Genomic DNA, 21,461 nt, shown 5'->3' on the forward strand with positions numbered 1-21,461 from the left:
AAAAAACCCCTCTCCCATCGGCATAACACAGCTACACGCTACAGCCGTGCCACTGGAAACTTGTCAGTGTAGACATGGCCTCAGTAGTATCCTACAGTGGAACTCTATGTCTTTACACCCAAAGCTGCCACACATATTCCATCCATACAATAATGATCAGCAAATTATGAGTTTTCAGATGATACCTCACCAGGCATACTTGGTACAACATTCATCACCTGTCTACGAAAGGGGTGAACATAGGGGTACAGAATGTCACAGCTGGTAGCCTCGGAGCCGCAAGGGCACGCAGCAATTTCACTGCTGCCATAGTGGTCTGGTTTTAACCTACGCTGTCACTCTGCTATGTTATCTGAGGCTTCAGCTTGTGGTGAGCAGGGTAATCAAGCGGGGAAGCTCCCACAATTTAACACTTGGAGGCAGAGCGAGGACTCCTTTGTAGCCACAAGCCAGAGGATGGCGCTGGAGTACAGCAGTAATCATCTGGAGCTGTGTGGTTTAGCCTTTCATTTCCATCCACATAAAGGCATGAGAGGCCTTCCCCTGGCTCAGCTCCAGCCCCAGGTTCGGGGGGGGGGGACTGGCTGGCTGGCTGGCTCAGGGGGAGGAGAATGGAATCTGGGGCCTTTCCCCTGTAGGGGACACCGGCTCTGATCTAGATGCTGGGCAGGGGACGGGACTGGCTGGCTCAGGGGGGCTGGGAATAGGATCTGTGGCCTTTCTCCTCGAAGGGGCACCAGTTTCTCTCCCCCACACAGGGGAGGCTGATCTAGATGAACCTATTCCCTAACCTGGAGCAACTGGCCTAGATGGGCCCCTTCCTGGTCTGATCTACCTGGCAACGCTAACGGTGAAGGAGCAGGGTCATCAGCACTCCCTGGTGCACAAGAATGGCCTAGCGGGCAGGGTGCTGCTCGCTCACAGGGACAGGATACATCCAGGCCCAGCGCTTGGGCTGTTCCCCCGGGACGTATCGCTTCCCTCCAGAGAACAGTACTCCGGGAAACCTGGTACTTTTGGCCTACTTCCCCCGTGCTCCAGCCTCGTCTGTTACCCTAGAGCCCCCATCTTTCCTGCTGCACCCTGTTTTCCAGCTCAGCCTTATAGGAGCTCCGCCACTTTTTTCCACCTGTCTTCCCCCTCGCACCGCAGACTCTGCCCTCCTTCACTAAATCCCCAGGAAAACCTTAATAAACCCCACAGTCATCTGTGGGGCAAGCAGAGCACGTCTTTCTTCTAGGGGGGGCGGGGGGAGTCTTGGGTGAGCACAGGCTGGGGATGCAGAGTGCATGGGGTTATTGGGGGGCGGGGGTGCTGAAGCTGGGGGCATGGGCTACTGAGATGGGGGTGCAGGCGGTGCTGAAGTTGAGGGTATGGAGAATTTGCGGTGGGGGGGAAGGTGCCGCAGGCTAGTTGAGTGGGGGCGGGGGGAAGCAGCCGGGGTACAGCCATGGGCGCGCGCTGCACGGAGAGGGGCTCCGGAGCGCACCGGAGCTGGGGTGCAGCCGTGGGCGCGCGCAGCGGGGTGCAACACGCGCGGGGGGGGCGGGCAGCTCTGGCTCATGCGCAAACTGCACAGCGGCTCTCGCTGGCCCGCCCCTCCCCGTCTCCCCCGGGCTCCATTTAAAGGCGCATGCGAGGCCGCGGACGGCTTAAGGGAAGAGCCGCAGCCAGAGCGAGACCATGCGGGAGATCGTGCACCTCCAGGCCGGGCAATGCGGCAACCAGATCGGAGCCAAGGTCAGGGCGGGGCCGGGCCAAAGGGGGTGTAGGGAGGGGCCCTGGGGGTGGGGGCATGAAGGCCGCTGGGGATCGGGACCAGGTGGTGGGAAGCGGGGGTCCGCAGGATCTCAGCCCGGCCCCTGGTGGGGCGGGTAAAGGCTTTGGGTACCCCTTTATCCTGGGGTTTGTCTTTCCCTGCCAGGGTCCCTAGCCCAGTGCGACCCCCACCGCTGTCAGTGCCCTGCTGATTGGGGAGACCCCTTACCAGGCGCTTGCGTGGGGGGCGGGGGCTGGTAACCTGATCGGGCAGCTAGTAGTTCTGTGCCCGGTGTGGGGGGGGGTGGCGGGGTCTGGCTGGGGTACCCCCCCGCTTGCCCACCCCAAGTCCTTTCTGTGCCCCGATCCCGCCTGCCTGGAGAAGGACACGCCGAGCAGCTGTTTGCTGCAGTGAGGGGTGGGGTGGGGTGGGCAGAAGGGCCGGTTCCCAGCCCCCCCTGTGCCTGAAATAGCTGCGGATTCACGGGGCGGGCTGAAATAAACGGGCGAGATAGCCAGGGGAGCAGCCCTTCCCCACCCACCCGGGACGAAAATGCAGCGTGTCCCGTCCCCCCCCCCCCCGCTGCAGGAGAAGATCCGTGGGGCGGGGGGAGAAATCTGCCAGTGCCGCATGAGTGGGGCTGGGTGGAGAGGCGGCCCTGCGCACACTCACAATGGCTCCCTTCGGGGAAACCTGCCCGTTGCAGGGAGCGCCTGTGGGGAGAGGTGGGAGCCTTGGCCTGGCTTTTTGCTGGCCCTCTAGCCTCTTAAAATAGCCGCGGGCTTCCCCCTCGGTTTGCCCCCTGGCAGGGGCAGCTGGGCAGGGTGGGTCTCTTGCAGTGGCATGAGGCCGGGGATGAACATGGCTTCCCCTGCTGCTGATGGAGAAGCCAAGCTTGCATGCCGGGTATGGAGCGGAGAGGGCCCCGGATCTGTCTGTCCGGCTCTTCCTACACCCAGCCGGTGACTCACCAGAGAACGTGTGAACTAGTCACTGCCAGGCAGGAATGGGGCGCAGGATCGGGTGGCAAGGAGATTCCTGGCCAGGCGGGCAGGGATGTGCCGGCCCAGCTGCCAGGCGGGGAAAGGGATCTGAGCAATGCGGGAATAATGCAGAGCCTTTCCCTTGGGAAAGCTGCTCCTCTCAAATGCCTGAGCGACCCACCCATCCCGGAGGGGGCAGAAACAGGGATGCGGCTCTGGCCCGAGCCTCCCCTGCCAGATCTCGTAAATGAAAACCTGACCGCTACAGTCTGATGCTAGACAGCATATGGCAGCTCCCCCCCCACACACACACACACACACCAGTCGCTGCACAAGTTGGCAGAAAGGCCCATTTCTCTTTATTGGACCAGTCGCCCCATGCTGGAGCGGACAGGGGCTGTGATGGTAAAGCACCAAGCCTGTGCCAGGTGTGTCTCTCTCCGCGAAGTGAATCTGAAAGGCCTGGCATGGCTGTGCCGGTTGCACCTGCTAAATGGACTCCACTCCACCCCGTTAGCCCCTGTCTAGGTTGGAGTCCTGGTCTGCTTGCCTCTCTCAGCGTCCTCCAGCTGGGGTATTAAACCCCTGCGGTCCTCCCACCATTGTCTCTGGCTGTCCAAATGGAAGCCAGATCCCCTGGCATGCCAAGCCCGGGGGCGCCTTGGATCAAAATGCCCAGCTGTGGTGGGGAGCAGAGTGGCTTGTTGGCAGCCAATGCCGGAGTCACCCTGGGGGAATCTTGCCAGCTCTGGTATGGTGACGTCCCCAGGGCGTCTGGCAGGTCAGGGTGCTGCTGGTTTGCGGGCGGGAGCTGAGGGTGTAAAACTGTGAGCATTGGGGAGCAGGCAGGGGTGGGAGAGCCCCTCCCAGCCCTAGTCAGCAATGAATCTCCTCTCCTCAAAGGCACGGAGTGCTGGGAGTTGGTTCGCTCCCTGCCTGATGCTACGGTAGTTGCATGACTGATCCAGAAGCTGCACGTTCACTTAAGGCGGGGGCCTTATCCCCGGCATGCACTTGCGGGGGTCTTATCAGCTGAGCTGGTACCTCGCCTGCCTGGCATTGCATCAGCATTGTAAATCCTTTGTTACAGGGGAGGCGGAGAAAAAAAATCTCAGAATCAGAGTAATTCACCAGTCGCAGCCTATCTGAAAGGGCAGCTTCCCCTGCCCAGGGAGGGATTCCAGAGCGTGGAGTCCATGGGACTAAGGCCAAAGAGCCTGGAGCACTGGTTGGAGAGGGCGGATCTGGCCCTACAAGGCTGCTGTGGGCTGGTGACGGCCTCAAACAGGGAGTTCTCCCGGGCACTCAGAACCGTGGTTGGCCTCGGCCCTGAGTTTCTTGATCTGTCTAGCAAGGCCTTGTGCGGGGATGGCCTGGTGGCTTGGCCAGAGGCTGGGCGGCGTTGGCTCATGCCAATAGGTTGCGGGGGCAGGCCCAGAGCATCATGCCAAGTCACCAGGTGGGGCGGACTTTCCCTGCTCCCAGTGGAAGTGGGGCGCATCCTGATGCGGGCCACGTTGCCTCTCCTTCGGATGGGGCCTCTGGCAATGGGGCGCGGTGGCTGGGGTGTCCAGCTGCTCCATCTGCACTGGGGGGACGTGTCCTAGGATCGCCCCCATTCTCCTAATAGGCCTAATTGATCTACAGGGTCAATCTAAAAGTCCCTGGCAGCCCTGCTTGCCTGCGGTGTTTTTCCCCGTCCTCCCCCTCTTCTCCCCCCCACCCTCGCCTGGCTAAGGCTGCTGGCGGGTGTTGCTAGGATGGCTTTGGGGATGCAGATCCAGCCCACTCCGATTGCACTTCCCCAAACATCTGCCCACCCCGGGATCGGAAGGCTTTTAACCAAAACTGGGAAAAAGACACCCAGTGGTGGTGCTAACCCTTTGGGGGCTATAAGCAGGAATATTCTCCCCCCCCCCCCCCCACTAAAACAGGCACTTTCTTATGAAAACAATACTAAAAGCGAATGGGGGTCCCCTTGAGCTGCCCCTAAGCAATTGCTTTGTCTGCTTACACCAGGACACCCCAATTCCAGCCTTCCCTGTAGGCGGGGGGGGGGGGGGGGGGGGCAGGAGGAGAGTTGTCCTTGGGCTCTCTGGGAGGGGCGAGGGCAGTTGTGTTGGCTTATCCATAGCAAGGCCATGTTGCATGGGGGTGGCTGATGTGTATTTGTGTGTGTGTGTGGGGGGGGGATTCTGCCCAGTGTGGCTATGGGAATCCTGGCCCCATCTGGTAATGGGATCAAGGCTCATGTTCCCACATGCCTCCTGCAGACAGAACAAAGCTCGGATTTAAACTGCCCCTGCGGTTTGCAGGCCCCTCCGCAAAGAGGGCTGGCGCTGCCCCTCCCCCGCCCTCTTTCAATGGCCCGTCTCTTTAAAAAGCCGAACCTGTCAGGCCAGGGCTGGTGCAGGGTGGAGGAATCTGCATGGGGATGGGGGGTTATTTTTGGATCCCTGCTGGTGTTGGTGGGGGGAGGGGTGTTCAGTGGAATCTGGATGGGGGGGGGCTGTCCCCTGGAGGGAGGCTGGAACGAGCTCAGTGGCTTGTTTCACCCTTTGTTTTTAGGGGTTCAGTTCCTCCTGCAGAGGCCGGTTGCCTGCAAACCCCCCCCCCAAGATACCAATTCTCCTTCCCAGCTCTGTACACCAGCAGGGAACGGAACCCCTGAAATTGAGGGGTGAAGCCAGGCACCGGAATAGCTCCCTCAGTATATTTTTGTTGCATCCTTGGGCCCCCCAAAATGTGCCCCAATTCTGGCCAGTTGGGATCCAACCCCCAATTCTAGGGAAGGGCCCTGCTGCCTCCTCACACCCCAGTTGCAGCCAGCCAGGATCTGAGACCCCTGAAATATTAGCCCAGCAAGAGGGGAGACTTGCAGTCTACAATTTCCCCCCGCCCCGTGCTTCAGATTTTAGAAGAGGGACACCCCTACCCCTGATCTTCATCCCCATCCCTCCTGGGTTCTAGCCTCCACTCCACTGTTGGGGTCTAGTGCCTGGGGGGGTGGAGGGAAGGATGCCTGGGTTCTATTCCTGGATCTAGGGGTGCTGGCAACGGAGGGCACCCCTTCCTGTAGCATGTGGTGGTGGGAGCAGGGGGGTAAGTGACAGCGCGAAGACCAGGCAGAGGAGGGGAGTGGGTTCCTGCTGTCCTAGGGGTTTTTTTAAGGGGTGTGTGGGGGGGTCTGCTTCTTTGCTGTCCCCCCAGGTTCTGCCTTAGCAGATTCCTTGCCACCCACCCCCACTTCCTCCCATGTCGCCAGCACCGGGTATAAATAGAACCTGCTGCAGCATAGTGCTGAGATCGAGAGAGGCGAGGGCTTGCGGCTCCATTTTAGAGCCATGCTGCAGAATGGCAGGGAGGGATTGCTGGGCGGGTGCCAGCTGGGGGGCGGGGGGTGGGGGGGGGGTGTTTGTGTGTGTGTAAATCTCCTGCTGGACAATAGACTGGTGTTCGATCCGTGCTGATTTCTTTTGACCTGAATGTTGCAATTCAGTCTTCTCTCTCTCTCTTCCCCCCTGCCAGATACAGACCTGATTGTCTGTGACGGTAAGGGGCAGCAGGGAGGCAGGACTCCTGGGTTCTAGCCCCCCCCCGGGAGAAGAGTGTGGGGTCTAGTCGCTAGGGTTGGGGGCGGGGGGAAGGGGTGGCTGGGTTCTATTCCTGGCTCTGGGAGGGGAGCTAGAGAAGGGGGCAGGGCTGCGAATCCCGATTCCTGGGTTCTCTCCTAACGGGGAGGAAGCTGGGTTTCATGGCTAGAGACTGGGACAGGGAGTTGGACTCCTGGATTCTTGAGCTGGGAGTATTGGAGTGGTGAGAGAAGCGGGGAAGCCAGGGCTCCGTCCTGGGTGCTCCACCCCCTCTCCAGTTCTGCCTGCGAGTGCAGGTGGATCGATCCCCTTATTGTAGGTGGGGTGTCAGCCAGTTGAAAACTGCTGTCGTTTAAGCTGATCCCACAAAAGGGGGCCTTGTACCTTCCAGGAGGGCCCGAATGGCCGTGTGGTGCTTGAGAGTGGCACCAATGCTATCTGTTGCCCTGGTCTGCGGGATGTCCCATTACCCTGCAAATTCCCCTGGGTTCACAGGCACTTAACCCAAGCACCCAACTGTACGTTAGACCAACACTTCCAGGGTCGCTGTTCCACGACTGATCAAATCACAAGGACCCCGCCCTGGGGAGCGCGCTCGCAAACAACCTTCCAGAGATTTCCTGAAACATACCAGCTCTGACAGTCTCGCATCCCTCCCGATGGCTCCGTGTGGGCTGGGATGAGAGACCTGGCTTCAGTTCACGTCTGAGCTCCCAAACCGAGCCGTGATGGGCGGTAAATTCTCCTGACAGTCTGGATTTTAAGCACCCTAGATGGGAGCAGAGCCCTTGAAAACCTAGTTCTAAACTCCCTTGAAAACATGGCCCTTAATTGTTCTCTGCCTCAGTTTCCCCATCTGTCTATAAGGGAGATAACCCTTTCTCTGCCGTGCCTATTCTACCTTGTAAGCATCTGAAGCAGGGAGTGTGTGTGTGTACAGACCCTAGCCCAGTTGGAGCCCCGATTTTTCTTGGGTTTGAGGTCTTTAGTACTTCTGGAATTTTAAAAAAGCCAGACACTTGTCCTGGGGAAATGGGGTAAGCCAGTTTCTCCACCCCACCCCCGTTTTCCCCCCCAGGCTCCCCCAGCAAGCTGGTTCTGAGTGAAGTATTAACCCAGCTTGTGGAAAGTGACAGATAATACCGCCAGTGTCCCTGTAACTGGTGCAAATGCCACCTGCAGTTAGCCTAGCTATGATGACAGCTTGATAAATAAATTACACTCCCATCTCCCTGACTGAGGTGCAGAGACCACTGAAAGCAAATACAATATGCTCCTTACAATGAAGGCACCACAGACCCAGGTATTCAATCAGTTTTCCTAAAAGGATCTGAGGCAGGCAGATGCTAATAACTCAGCGGGTGGGGGGAGAAGGGGATGATATGGCAGGTATCTAGTTGCACCTTCTCACAGAGGAGGGGGGCTGCTGCAACAGCTATCAAGCTGAGGCAGACCTGGCTAGAGCAGGTTTAATGATCATGCTTCAGGGCACCTTCCAGTCACCAGCTAGCGGTCAGGAAGGAATACATCTCTCATGTGGCAGGTTAGTGTTGCATAAGCTTGGGTGGGTGTCTCTGTAGCCAGCCCTGGTGCCAGGCTAGATCCAGTCTGCAATTGCTCGTGGAAGGGTTTGATTGTGTGATTTCTTTTAACCCCTTCCTCCACCCTCTCCCGCAGTTTTGGGAAGTCATCAGTGATGAGCATGGCATAGACCCCACCGGTACCTACCATGGAGACAGTGACCTGCAGCTGGAGAGGATCAACGTGTATTACAATGAGGCTTCAGGTACAGAGTCTGGAGGGGTGGGTGGAATTGTGGGGCGGGGGTCTCTAACCACAGCCTGTCTGTGACTAGTGGGTCTAGAGGGATCTCCCCTATTAACATGCAACTTCCCGGAGGGTGCTTAAAGCTTCGTGGCTAGTTCCTTTTTTAATGTCACGCTGGGAGGGAAGTGGCCTGGTTGGGAGTGCACCCTAGTGGGTGGAACACAGGACCAGGGAGTCAGAACTCCTGGGTCCTATCCCCAGCTCTGGGAGGGGAGTGGGGTCCAGTGGTCACCGCAGGGGACTGGGAAGCAGGAATCCTGGGTTCTCTCCCCTGCTATGAGCTCTTGTCAGATCACTCAAGTGCTTCATTTCGTCTCCTCTTCAAATAGCGAGTGCCCAGGTTTTGTGGGGGTGGATATGAGGCTGAATGCTCCTTCCTGGTGCACTATGAGAGCCTCTGACGCACGGCGATACTTGCAAAGTGAGAAGCAAATTGCTGGCAGCACCTGCCCTCAGAGGAGAGTTTGGGGGGCCAGGGGAGGGAGTGTGTGTGTGGGGGGGGGGGGGCTCAGCAGCTGCTCTGGCTACATCTGTAGCAATCCATTGCTTGGGGAGGAGAGGAACCACCCCTGCAATGCACACACCTTGGTCTCAGGCCTACTGAGGTGAACTCGGTGCTTGGCCCCACCCGCCAGCTAGAAGCTCCCAGGGCAGATGGGTGACACAACCTGTGATGACACAACCCGGCCTCTTGAAAGCGTCTGATCTCTCTCTCTCCCGAAGGTGGGAAGTACGTGCCCAGGGCAGTCCTGGTGGACCTGGAACCTGGGACCATGGACTCGGTCCGATCTGGTCCTTTTGGGCAGATCTTCAGGCCTGACAACTTTGTCTTCGGTAAGGTGGGCAGCACCGAGTTGCTGGGGTCTCGGGGGGTGGATGGGGGTCCCCAGCAATGCAGGAACAGCTGAGGTGCCCTGCAAGTTTCTTCCCCAAATAGCTCCGTCTGTAATTGGCTAGTTTCTCCACCGCTTGGCAGGGGGTCCCCTCTCGGTGGGACCTGTGTTTCAGGGACAAGGGGAGTCCCTAGAGGGTAGGTTAATGATCATGACCCCACAAGCTACCCATGGAGGAGACTGACTTCCCCCCCATCAGAGTCCCTGGGCGATGCTCTGGAACTGCTCCGTACGAAGCCAGTCAGGACTTTGGGGGAGCCTCCTCTTTCTGAGCAGCCTGTCCGTCTCCAGGGCAAGAAGCTTACACGGCTTCCATCTTCCTGGGTCTGACCTCGGAGCATTCAGCACCCCCTGCCCCTCGGTGCGCTTCCCACAGCAAGTCTGCACAGGTGGGGTCCTGGGGAAGCCGGAGGACCCTGCCCCCCAGCTCCACAGTCAGACGGGACTCTCAGCCAGCCAGTAAAACAGAAGGTTTATTAGACGACAGGGACATGGTCTAAAACAGAGCTCGTGGGTACAGAGACCGGGACCCCTCAGTCAAGTTTGTCTTGGGGGGCAGGGAGGCCAGAGCCCCATCTGGGCCTCCCTCCATTTCCCCAGCCAGTTCCAAACTGAAACTCTCCCGCCCCTCCTCTGGCCTTTGTCTCTTTCACAGGCCAGGAGGCCATCTGATCTTTGTTCTCCAACACCTTCAGTTGGCACCTTTGCAGAGGAGGGGCCCAGGCCATCAGGAGACAGGGTGTCGGCCATTCTCTGTGCAGACACCATCACAATGGCCCCCTAGGGCTCTGCAAGAATCACACACCATTATCCCACCACCTAGATACTTAAGAACTGCATAGGGGAAACTGAGGCACCCACACAGTATTCAGAGAAAACATTAAGAACATTCCCACTTTGTCACACCCCCCACAAGGCGGGAGGGGCAGGGCCTGTGGAGGGCCAGTCTATTCCCAGGTCAGCCTGTTTTCTCCCAGCTGGTGGGTAATGGCTTCTGTCCCTGCACTCCCTGTCCCCACCAAGAAGGGGTGACAATGAGATGGTTAGGAAAGGTGGGGCTTGGGTTATGGGTGGGGTTTGGGGTACCACCCCGCTGTCCCTCTCCAACTTGACCCCTTGGGTTCCTGTGCTGGTTCTGGCCAGCGGTGTGGCCTAGTGGTGAGAGCAGTGGCTGGGGGCAGGGAGAAGCCAGGTCTCCAGAGTTCTCAGAAAACTGACTTCCTCCCCAGAAAAGACAATCTCTCAAAAGGGATCTGGGTGGGGTAGAACTTGCTGAAGAAGCTCAGAGCATGTGTGAATTGCTTTTAATTACTGGGCAAGGCACTTTAATTAACAACCCCCACCTACACCGTCTGCATCTTCAGGAAGGAATTGGAGAGCCCCAAGGCATTGGCTGATTCATTCAACTATGGATTTTTGCCAGTGTCTGGATCCCATGTTGGACCAGATGGTGCAGGATCTGAAAGCTGCAGGCTTACCCCAGGCTCTCCAGTGACATGCCCAGGCTTCTGAGCAGGGGATGGGGCTAAGAAGCTGAAGTCTCGGAAAGGGGGCAGTGTCAAACTTCGGCCCTCTTCCAGCAGGCCCAACCTTTGTGGCACCGTGAAGGGGCTGGAGGTCCAGCGGGTGGGTGCTTGGCGCTGTCTGAATTGGGCCACACCAGAGCCAGTCTTGGCTGGAGAAGTTATTGCACAGTTGTGAGGCTGCAGCACCAGGTGGGGGTGTTGTCCCCTGGCTCCCCGCCAGTCGGTGTGCTTCCTTCCTGTCCTGTCATGGGCAATCTAGTCTCCTTGGTCCTCTGCCCCATCCTGCTGAAAGGGCTGGTTGTGTCTGCCAGCTGTGTGCACACAATGAACTGTCCAGGGGGCCCATGTGTCGAGTTTGGTGGAACTCAGCCCTGGGATCATCCATAGAGCCCCCAAGGCTGAGATCTGCTAAACTCAACACACAGGCCTTCAACGGAGACCATGTCCTCCTGTCGAGGGTTGGCTTGGTAGAGGGTGGAAACTCCCATCCCGCCCCCAAGCCATGTAACCCTTAGTGCTCCTGGAATGGAACTGGACCCCTCTCCAGTTGATTTAATTGGGGATTTAACTGGATGATTTAATTGGGGATTGGTCCTGCTTTGAGCAGGGGGTTGGACTAGATGACTTCCTGAGGTCCCTTCCAACCCTGATATTCTGATTCCCCACCTTCCTTGCCGCCTAGGTCAGAGCGGAGCTGGTAACAACTGGGCCAAGGGTCACTACACGGAGGGGGCCGAGCTGGTGGACTCGGTGTTGGACGTGGTGAGGAAGGAGGCGGAGAGCTGCGACTGCCTGCAGGGCTTCCAGCTGACCCACTCGCTGGGCGGCGGCACCGGCTCGGGCATGGGCACGCTGCTCATCAGCAAGATCCGGGAGGAGTACCCCGACCGCATCATGAACACCTTCAGCGTGGTGCCGTCACCCAAGGTCTCGGACACGGTGGTGGAGCCCTACAACGCCACCCTGTCCGTCCACCAGCTGGTGGAGAACACGGACGAGACCTACTGCATCGACAACGAGGCCCTGTACGACATCTGCTTCCGCACCCTCAAGCTCACCACCCCCACCTACGGCGACCTCAACCACCTGGTCTCGGCCACCATGAGCGGCGTCACCACCTGCCTCCGTTTCCCCGGGCAGCTCAACGCTGACCTCCGCAAACTGGCCGTCAACATGGTGCCCTTCCCTCGCCTCCACTTCTTCATGCCTGGCTTTGCCCCCTTGACCAGCCGCGGCAGCCAGCAGTACCGGGCCTTGACCGTACCTGAGCTGACCCAGCAGATGTTTGATGCCAAGAACATGATGGCGGCCTGTGACCCCCGCCACGGGCGCTACCTGACGGTGGCGGCCGTCTTCCGCGGCCGCATGTCCATGAAGGAGGTGGACGAGCAGATGCTGAACGTGCAGAACAAGAACAGCAGCTACTTCGTGGAGTGGATCCCCAACAACGTCAAGACGGCCGTGTGCGACATCCCGCCCCGCGGGCTCAAGATGGCCGCCACCTTCATTGGCAACAGCACGGCCATCCAGGAGCTCTTCAAGCGCATCTCGGAGCAGTTCACCGCCATGTTCCGCCGCAAGGCTTTCCTCCACTGGTACACCGGCGAGGGCATGGACGAGATGGAGTTCACCGAGGCGGAGAGCAACATGAATGACCTGGTCTCCGAATACCAGCAGTACCAGGATGCCACGGCTGAGGAAGGCGAGTTCGAAGAGGAAGCAGAGGAAGAAATGGCATAGACCTTCCCATTCCCTCTGTCCCCCGACACACGCACCTTGTGCCCACCAGTCCTACTGAACCAATGGACCACGTTGCCCCTGCTGGCATAGGCTTGAACGTTCTCCACCCAGTGAGAAACCGATAAGAGCAAACCCTGCCCCCTACTGGTAGGTTGGGGAAGTTCAAGGTGTCTGTGTAGCGGTGGGAGGGTTTGTCGGCCTTGTTTGGAAGTTGGCAGCAAGTGGTAATAGGTCTAGGTAAAACTGTCAGTCTCTTCCCTTTTCATCCACCGCATCTCGCCCTCCAGAAACACAGCTCTCCTGCAGTGTATTCTGTCTTCATGTCATGTACAGTCATGTGATTTCTCTTTCTTTCCAGAGATGAGTATGCACTAACTCGTCACTTGTTCTTTTTTGTTTGTTGTTTTTGTGCTGGGCTTAAAATAAAACTAGAGGATCATGGAACTCATGGGGGGGGAGGGTTTTGTGGGAAGGGGCAGGGTAAGGAATTGATCTCCAGGGTGGCAATCCCCCCTAATCCCCCCCAAACCCCCTCCAAGATCTTTCTGCTTTCGAAACAGTTTGTCTGTGTATGTTTCCACAATAAAATATTGAATAATATTAAAGTGCAAGCGTGCTGGTCTCTTTCTCACAAAGATCAGCCACAAATGGGCACACTACAGGATGCTTGGGGGGTGCGGGGGGCCCATATTCTATCAAAGAATGCTATTGATAAGTGCTGTGATCCTATCCATCCATAAATACCCACAGGTGGTGGGGAAGGTTTGGGCTTCCATTTTTGTTTGGAATGTGCTGATTGTCCATATCAAGATCTTCAAGAGATCCTAGTGGGTAGCGCACGCTCCCCAGAGATGCAGGCAAGAGGGCACCAAGCTATTGACTCTTCTGGGGTGGCTGTTTTTTTTGCAGGGGGGAAGTGGAGAAAACCTCAAAGGTCTTGATTTTCTTCCTGCTGTGCCATGGGATGAGAGCCAATTTCCACCTGCCTCTATGGATAATGGTCATGTCTACCCTTAAAGTCTGGGCTCCAGTTAACTCCATGAGCCTCCGTTCTGTAGGGTGGGAGGTGGATGGAACCAAGGCTGCGGGCTCAAGTCCAACTCCCCTTCCGCCTAGTTGCCCAAACTCTGGGTCATGGTCCCTGTTCCTAGTAGACATTCATGCTGCAGCCTTAACAGCTAGACCATGTTCTCTTAGGTGCTTCAGTTCCATCATAATGGGGGGCCAAAGAGCACCCATGGGTGCTCTGAAGCTATCACCGTATTACAGGTGGATGGAGTATGGTTCAAGGTCACATGGAGTCTGGTAGAGCAGGGAAATGACCTGTCTTGCAGGCTCCAGGGGACCCCCACCCCCATGGTCATGGTGGAGCCCCACTGGCATGGGGGTGCAGAAGGCTGGGTTAGGGTGGCCACATGGCACCCAATGTTGCTCATGGCTCCAGAATCTTGCTCATCCTCCCTGCAGCCTCAGAGACTGCTGCCACTAGCCACAGGCAACGAAACTGGCAAAGAGGCCAGCTGGGGTGGGGTCAAGCTCTCTGTGCTGGAGAGGCTGGGGTTATTGCATGCAGGAGACCTGGCGGGGGGGGGCGGCTCAGCAGTCCAGCTGAGGCGGGCTGTCTCTGGTCTCCCACCATGTCGCAGCCCCTCGGGCCGTGCAGCAAGGCAAGGGCGGGCACACCGCTGCTGCCACGCCAACCCCCCCAGGCAGCTGGCGAGGGAGCGCGAGACCCAGGAGGCAGTGGTGGGGCTGAGGCAGGTACCAGGGTCATGTCTGCAAAGGGCTTGAAGCTCCTGGATTGGGTTTGGGCTCAGCTCTGGGGTGGGCTTTAAAACGGGGCTGGAGCCACCTGCTAAGGCTCCAATCAAGTCTGGCCTGTAGGGCCAGTTTCCCTCCCTTGCCCACTCTGGCTGGGGAGTTGCACTGATTTCCCCCCCCCCCCCCATTGCCCTTCCTCCCACTGGGGTGATGCAAAGCTGGGCTTTCTATAGGCAGCCCTAGACTGGGCTTGCCAGGGCCCATGTCTCCCTTACAGCTCAGCGAGGCCTGGGTGCTGCACTCTGAAATGCCCCCTCCTGGCTTTCACTCCCCTCCAATTATCTCCTGAGCCCCCTCGCCCTTAAAGAAAAAAGAGCTGGCAAAGCTGCTCATGCAGCAGCCGCTTCTGCCACCCAGCTGGGTTTCTGGTAGCAAGCAAAGGGGGCTGCCCGCTCCCCCTGGTTCGAGCAGGCCAGCTCCCTTCTCGCTGGAGCAAGGCCCGGAGAGCTGACTCAAGGTGCAAACTTGGCTGGCTGGGCAGCTAGGGCCGAGCTCCTGGGTACCAGCAGGAGCAGGCAGTTCTCTGCAACACTTCCCTGTGGCAGTTCCTGGTCTTGGCCAGCAGAGCGGTGCTGCTACCTTGCCACCGGAGGCCCCAGGGCTTCTCCTGAGCTCAGTTCAGAGCCCCTTCAGGGGCTGAGGGCTTTATACCCTTTGGCTCGGCCCTGTGATGGCCTAAGGGCGTAGATCTACCCCAGGGGGCAACAAGCAGGGTCAAACAAAAGCCATTTCCCCCCTGCCCCGTGGGCCAGAGTGCATTGTCCAGCAACAACCCCCCCCGGCATTGCCTCGGCCCAGGGACATGACCCCTCCCACGGTGCGAGGGGTGGAGTGCTTTGGTCCAAATGCATTGGAGGGGGGAGAAAGAACAGCCCTCCCCCGTTCCCCTAGCACTGGCATCTGCAGCGGGAGACTCCCTGCGTGCAGTACAGAGCTCATGACACTGAGTGGAGGAGCTCCAATTCTACCCATTGCTGGGGGGGGGGGCCACGTTGAGCCCTAAGGCCCCAGAGGAAAGCTGCCTCACAGCCATGGCTGGGGGAGCTGGACTCCTCTGCCACTTTGTCCAGCACTAAATACACCAGGACTGCAGCGCACCTGTTCCGGGCTCTGCAGCAGGCGCGTGGGGCAGGGAGAACCGCGGGGCTTAGGAGTGGAGGGGCAGGTTCTGTCCCCAAGGGGCTGGGCTATGGGGTCAGTGACGCAGCCTGGATTGGGGAAAAGAATAAGGTGGACCCCGACTGGGATCAGGGCCCTGTTGTGCCAGGCACTGCACGGACCCCGACTGGGATCAGGGCCCCATTGTGCCAGGCGCTGCATGGACATAGTGTGACAGACAAACAGTGCCTGTCCTGAAGAGCTTACAGTCTAATTAAACTCAGGGTGCCAGGGGAAACTGATGCCCAGAAGGGTGAAGTATCGGCTCAGGTCACCCATCTGGTCAGCGGGACTAGAACCCAGGTGAACTTAACACAGTTCGACTCCCTACCCACTGGCCCTTGTTGCCTTCCAGCCAAGCTGCCCACTGCAGCATAAGGAGAAGGGTGACCGTTTCTAGGGGTGAGCTAGCAGCATGGGCTGAACAGGGCCCTGCGCTAAGAGTCAGGACACCTGGGTTCTGGACCTGCCTCGTGACCTGGGGCACAGCACATCCCTCCTCTGTCATTCAGTTTCCCCTGGCCGCCTGACTCTAGTTAGACTGTAAATTTTTGGGACAGGGACTGTGTAGCAAAAAGGAACAGGGCGGCATCCCTTTAAATAGTTGGTGAGCCCTAGAACAAGGCTCACAGCTTCCTAAGTCATCAAAAGCCACCCAGAGCAGCGGGCTGTAAGCATCTAGGCCTCCTGTATGTGTGTGTGTGTTTAATGAACACAGACAGACTCTTGCTGTGTCTGTGCAGCGCCTGACACAACGGGGCCCTGATCTCAGTGGGGGCCTCGCACTGGTTGAAAGCTTTCTGACGAAGAGAAGAGTCACAAGAACCGTGAAAGGATTGGAAAACAGACAGGAGCAGGATCTATTCAGTTTAACACGGAGAAGGTTGAGGGGTGACAATCTCAGACAAATCCCGACTGGAAATAAGGCCTATATTTTTAACAGGGAGGGAATGAACCACGGAAACAACGTAATAGGGCCAGGGCAGAATCTCCATCCCTGGCAATTTTTGAATCAAGACTGGACGTTTTTCTAAAAGCTCTGCTCTGGTTCACCACAGGAACGAATTGGGGCCTGCGTTTTGCATCTAGGAATTGTCCATTCCCAAAGGAAATTTGGCAGGAAACAGCCCATTCAGGAGGAAAGCTGCTGGAATTTCTCACCCAGCAGAAAACCCCGAGTTTCCCCCAGCTCCAACGGGACCTTTCAGCGCTATTGTAATTCACCAAACAAGGCTGGATCTTAGCCCAGAAACACCAGGCCACACGCCCTTCACCCAGATTTCTCTCCTTTCTAGCACACTTTTGCTCTGTGTTGGTCCAGCACCTCATGCGACGGGCACCTTGATCTTTGTCTGAGGCCCCCAGGCACGACCACAGTACGAATAAATAACGATCGTAATTGTAGAAGCAAAGAGAGGAGATTTTGGCTCAGATCCTCAAATGTATTTAGGTGCCTAACTCCCAGTGAAACTTAGATAGCTTTGGGGATGAGGGCCTTTGTTCCTAGGCGCACGTGAGCAAGACATGCCCAGCCTGGGGCATGTTGGCATGACTCTGTTTACACCCGACACGTCGCTACTCCGGCTGGGATTGTGCAGCCAGCCACAAACTCTCCGAGGTCCTGATGTTCAGCCAATGTTCCCGTGCCCTGCACTCCTCTTTGGAGCTCACACCCACACACACACACACAGGCACAGAGTTGAGAGGCTTTGGGCTGTGGCAGGGCATTAACTAGCGTCCACGACCCTCCATGCAGCTTGTCAGAGGGACGAGCGGCTGGCCTGCCGAATACGCGCCCCCAGCCCCGTCAAAACTTTGTAGCTCCTGACTGTCTTTACAGGCCGTCTCTGGAAAGTTAGCTGTGTAGTGCCGTGTAGTGGTTAAAGCAGCAGACTGGGAGTCAGGACTCCTGGGTTCTGTTCCCAACTCTGGCAGGGGAGTGGGGTCTAGTGGTTAGAGCGGGTGGGAGGGGGCTGGGAGTCAGGACTCCTGGGTTCTGTTCCCAACTCTGGCAGGGGAGTGGAGTCTAGTGGTTAGAGCAGCGGGGCTGGGCGTCAGGTCTCCTGGGTTCTAAGGCAGCTGAGGAACACGAAAGGGGTCTGGCAGTTGGTGGGAGGGATTGGGAATCCTGGACTGCTGTGTTCTAGTCCCAGCTCTGGAAGGGAAGTGGTGTCTGGTGATTAGAGAAAGGGGGATGCACACACCCCACCAACATACACACACACAGAAAGAGTCACACATATACACCACAGACACACACTCACACCCTATCTATACCCATCGCCGAAACAGCGCGTGGACACAAAACACGGTCCCTCAGGCCCTGGTACAAAACACACAGGTACCACCCGGACACACAATGCCCATCACACACACGTGCGACGCACAAACGCGCCCGCCACACGCACAGAGAAAGCCCACGCTCCGATCCCACACACGGGCGCAACAGCCATGCCCCACATCCCCCTCCGCCCGCCTCCCACTGACACGCCACACAACGCGTATGCGCCAGGCACACCGCTCGGGCGCAAAACACAGGCCTCGCACACACACAGCGCCCGGGTGCCATGCACAGACATGGGCGCACATCTCACGCAGGCACCAGGCGAGCTGCATCACGCACAGGTGCAGCGTGGGCGCCGGAGGCATCTCTCTGCAGGCAGCTGGCTCGGGCATGGAAGGGGCGGGGGGGTGGGGTAAATGGCGCTGGTAGATGGCAATCTAGGTCAGTGTCATATCAAGGGGGGAGGGGAGTGCTGCAGGGAGCCAGCTCTCCCCCCCCCCCCACCCCATGCCAGCCGCTGTGAATGAGGTCAGCGCCAGGCCTCGCCCAGCAGCAGAACAAAGTGGCATTTGTCTCCATGCGGGGTCTCCATGCAATCAGCCATGCGCACGGGATCTGGCTGATTGCAAAGCCCCCCCCCCCCCCCCCGCCCCGCCATGCACTCGGGGGGGGGCACGTGACCCACCTGCAGCACAGATCCATCCTCCCCCCCCGCCCCCGCTGCTATGTGATTCAGTGCAAAGGGGCCCAGGCGCGGGTGGGCTGATCCTCAGGGGTTGTTTCAGGATAACCAGGAAGAGGGCGGTGGTGGAATGACTGGTTCTATGCAGCTGGGGGACGGCCCATAGCTGGGGGTCTGGTGGGGGTGAGAATCAGGACTCCTAGGTTCAGTTCTCAGCTCGGAGAGAGGCGTGGGGGGTAGTGGGTTAGAGCAGGGTGGGCTGGGACTCAGGGTTCTAGTCCCGGCTTTGGGAGGGGAGTTGGGTTTAGTGGTTAGTGGGTGGTCAGGACTCCTGGGTTCTATTCCTGGTGCCAGGAGGGGAGTGGGGGCAGCAGGTTAGAGCAGGGAGTCAGGACTCCTGGGTTCTATTCCCAGCTCTGAGAGAGGAGTGGGGTGTAATGAGTTAGCACCACTAAGCCCCCACACCCCTGCCAGAGCTGAGAATAGAACCCAGGAGTCCTGAGTCCCATTCTTGCTCCTTTAACCACTAGACTCCCCCACCACAGTGAGTGATAAATAGGATGTGTACCAAATTTGGGGGCGGGAGGGCACACACTGACATGTGAGCTGATTCCTACACGGGATTAGCAAGTACCAGTAAATGAAGCAAACAACAAACATAATATAAAAGGGAATTAACACACAGAGCCACACAATTATTCACACTGATCCTCTGCCAATTCTCCTTCCTGTTACTCCCACAGCTGTATATATCCACAGAGCCTTAGCTCCGCCCCCGTACTGGCCTGACCCCACCCACAGTGGGCGGAGCTTACTCTACATAAACCTCAGCTTCCAGTTTGGATTCTTTCTCTGAACCCAATTCCTGCAGGTAAAAAGTGACACAGCTCTGGGTGGATGGGTTAGATTATGAACTACGCCCATTTCTGGGGGAGGGGTTGTTAACTGAAGGGCTGCGTGAGATATGGATCCCTATAAATATTTTGCACTGATTAACTTTCATGCTGGGGGGGGGGGAATCACTTAATGGGGGTTTTGCTTTGGGGAGAAAAATAACATTGCGATCCTAAAGTGTGCAAAAATCATCGTCAGGACTAGAACTGGGGACAGTGCGTTGTCTAAAAATTTTTTTGGGGGGGGGGGGGGGGGGGGCTGTGGAAACAGCAGATTCCAGTCAACCAAAAAAATTAATGAATTTGTCTTGATTTTGGCAAATTGTTTTGGTCCAAAACCACCCCCTCCCCCCATCTAAAAAGCTCTAAACCATTTGATTTTTCAGGGGGGAAAGACATTGTGTTTAGAAATTTCCTTCATTTTTTTGAAATGCTAAAAATTGAAAGAAAAACATTGAGTTTGACCTAAAACACTTTTTCAATTTTTCAATTTGCTGAAAATTCTGAAGAAAATTGGTTTTGTGTTGATCTGAAACAAATTATTAGGTTTTATTTGCAACTACCAGTGAATCAAAGCAATACATCTGTTTCTCCAGCTCTAGTCAGGTCCACCCAAAATCGCAAGATTGGTGCAAAACATCATGAGATATATATATATATATTTTGAACATAGTATGTTTGGGGTTCTTTCCTGGCTGTCTTTTGTTTTATTTAGGTCACACTCAGGTCCCATTTGAAAACTTTTCTCTAGGAGAGAGGGCTAGAAATGTACTTTCCCCCATATTCCCATGACTCCGGGAGCTGGGGCTTTAAGGAAAAACAGCAGATATTGCAAGAGTTCGCAGCACTGGAGAAATCCCATTTCTGCATGTGCCAGATGATCTAAAGTGGGGGTTCTTATCCCAGATTTTGCAACCCCTCCCTGCCCTTGTTATTAAAGGGGAGGGGATCCCCACTAGATCCCAGCTAAAAGGGGCAAGGGTGTCCTTCAGAGAGGGGTCCTGCTATGGTAAAGGTTGAGAATCCATTGTCCGCTGTCTTGTCAGCACTGGGAGTGTAGCCACTTGTGCTGACCCCTATACACCACGACAGCCTGACTTGCCCCATTGCAGCTCACCTGATTTGATGCACAGGACTCCTGGGTTCCAGTCTCGGCACAAGGGCTCCCGGCTAAGCTGCATCAGCACAAACTGCGGTAGGCCATTGTAAACTGCGTCCGCATGAGGGGACTGTAACAGTCCAGCTACAGCTTTGGATCAAGCCCAGGGTGCACCAGACCTCAGGCCCCAATGAACTCAACATAGCCTGGGGTCCCATTTAAGTCAATAGGGCCTGTGTGGACTGGGGCCTCTATATTGCCCTGTAAATGGATTGAACCCTGGAGTCCTGATTCTCATACTTCACCACTAGACTCTCTAGCTGGGGAGAGAACCCTGGAGTCCTGACTTCCGTCCCCGCACCCCTTCTTTCCCCCCCCCCCCACGCACGCTCTAACCACTAGACCCCACTCTCCTTCCAAAGCTGGAAATAAAACACAGGAGTCCTGATTTCCTTTCTCCCTGCTTTAACACCACTAGGCAACACATAATCCCAGGAAATGAATTTGCTGTCTAGGCACAGAAAGTGAAACTGCCCGGGCTGGTGTCCCAAGCAGAAGTAGGTGCAAAAGGTAACATCCCTTTAAATGAACTCCGAGTTGCCTGCAGGATTGTTTGTGGGGGCCCTACCAGGGGCCTAGGAACTGAGCTGTGGGGGGCTAAGCTATGATTGGTGGAAAGTCCTCTGTTCCCACATGCACTGAGCAGGATCGGGCTCCCATACACTGTACAGTCAGCTCGCCCCAGCTGTCCGTCCAGAACAGCAGTTCCTATAGGGTGACCAGATGTCCCGTTTTTATAGGGACAGCCCCGTTTTGGGGGATTTTTTCTTATATAGGCGCCTATTACCCCCCATCCCCTATCACGTTTTTTCACAGTTGCCATCTGGTCACCCTAATTTCATACCAGCCCCCTGCAGACGGGGAAGGGAGGGGTTCCTCCAGCTGTACGCACACCTCCTGGTGGAGAGAATGGCACAGCTCAGTCCTCGAGTCAGTGCCTCTTTCAATGTGTTTCGAGGCCGTACGGCCTAGTGGCTAGAGCATCCGAAGGGGACTCAGGAGGCCTGGTTGGATTTCTGACTTTGCCACTGGCCCGCTGGACGACCTTGGGCACTTCACCACCCTGTGCTTCAGTTTCCCCACCTGTCAGACAGGGATGATGATACTGACCTGACGTTCTTTGAGAGCTACGGAAGGGAAAGA

The 21,461-nt window shown here is 57.0% G+C and overlaps 1 protein-coding gene across 1 annotated transcript; it reads left to right on the top strand.

Moving 5' to 3' along the window:
* Positions 1-1,581: 1,581 nt before the first annotated feature.
* On the top strand, positions 1,582-12,926 carry TUBB4A (tubulin beta 4A class IVa). Its single transcript, XM_048831852.2, has 4 exons — positions 1,582-1,740; positions 8,013-8,121; positions 8,886-8,996; positions 11,264-12,926. The coding sequence occupies exons 1-4, from the start codon at positions 1,684-1,686 to the stop codon at positions 12,319-12,321; spliced, it is 1,335 nt and encodes a 444-aa protein (XP_048687809.1). The 5' UTR covers positions 1,582-1,683; the 3' UTR covers positions 12,322-12,926.
* The last annotated feature ends 8,535 nt before the right edge of the window (positions 12,927-21,461 follow it).

Source organism: Caretta caretta, chromosome 20, assembly GCF_965140235.1.
Source record: "Caretta caretta isolate rCarCar2 chromosome 20, rCarCar1.hap1, whole genome shotgun sequence".
In the NCBI taxonomy this organism is placed as follows: domain Eukaryota; kingdom Metazoa; phylum Chordata; order Testudines; family Cheloniidae; genus Caretta; species Caretta caretta.

What these genes read in the sequence shown, in the direction of transcription:
- TUBB4A (XM_048831852.2), top strand. Translation starts at nt 1,684, where the DNA reads ATGCGGGAGATCGTGCACCTCCAGGCCGGGCAATGCGGCAACCAGATC. An exon ending in GTATTACAATGAGGCTTCAG is followed by an intron (nt 8,122 to 8,885) that starts GTACAGAGTCTG and finishes TCTCTCCCGAAG; the next exon opens with GTGGGAAGTACGTGCCCAGG. An exon ending in GCCTGACAACTTTGTCTTCG is followed by an intron (nt 8,997 to 11,263) that starts GTAAGGTGGGCA and finishes CTTGCCGCCTAG; the next exon opens with GTCAGAGCGGAGCTGGTAAC.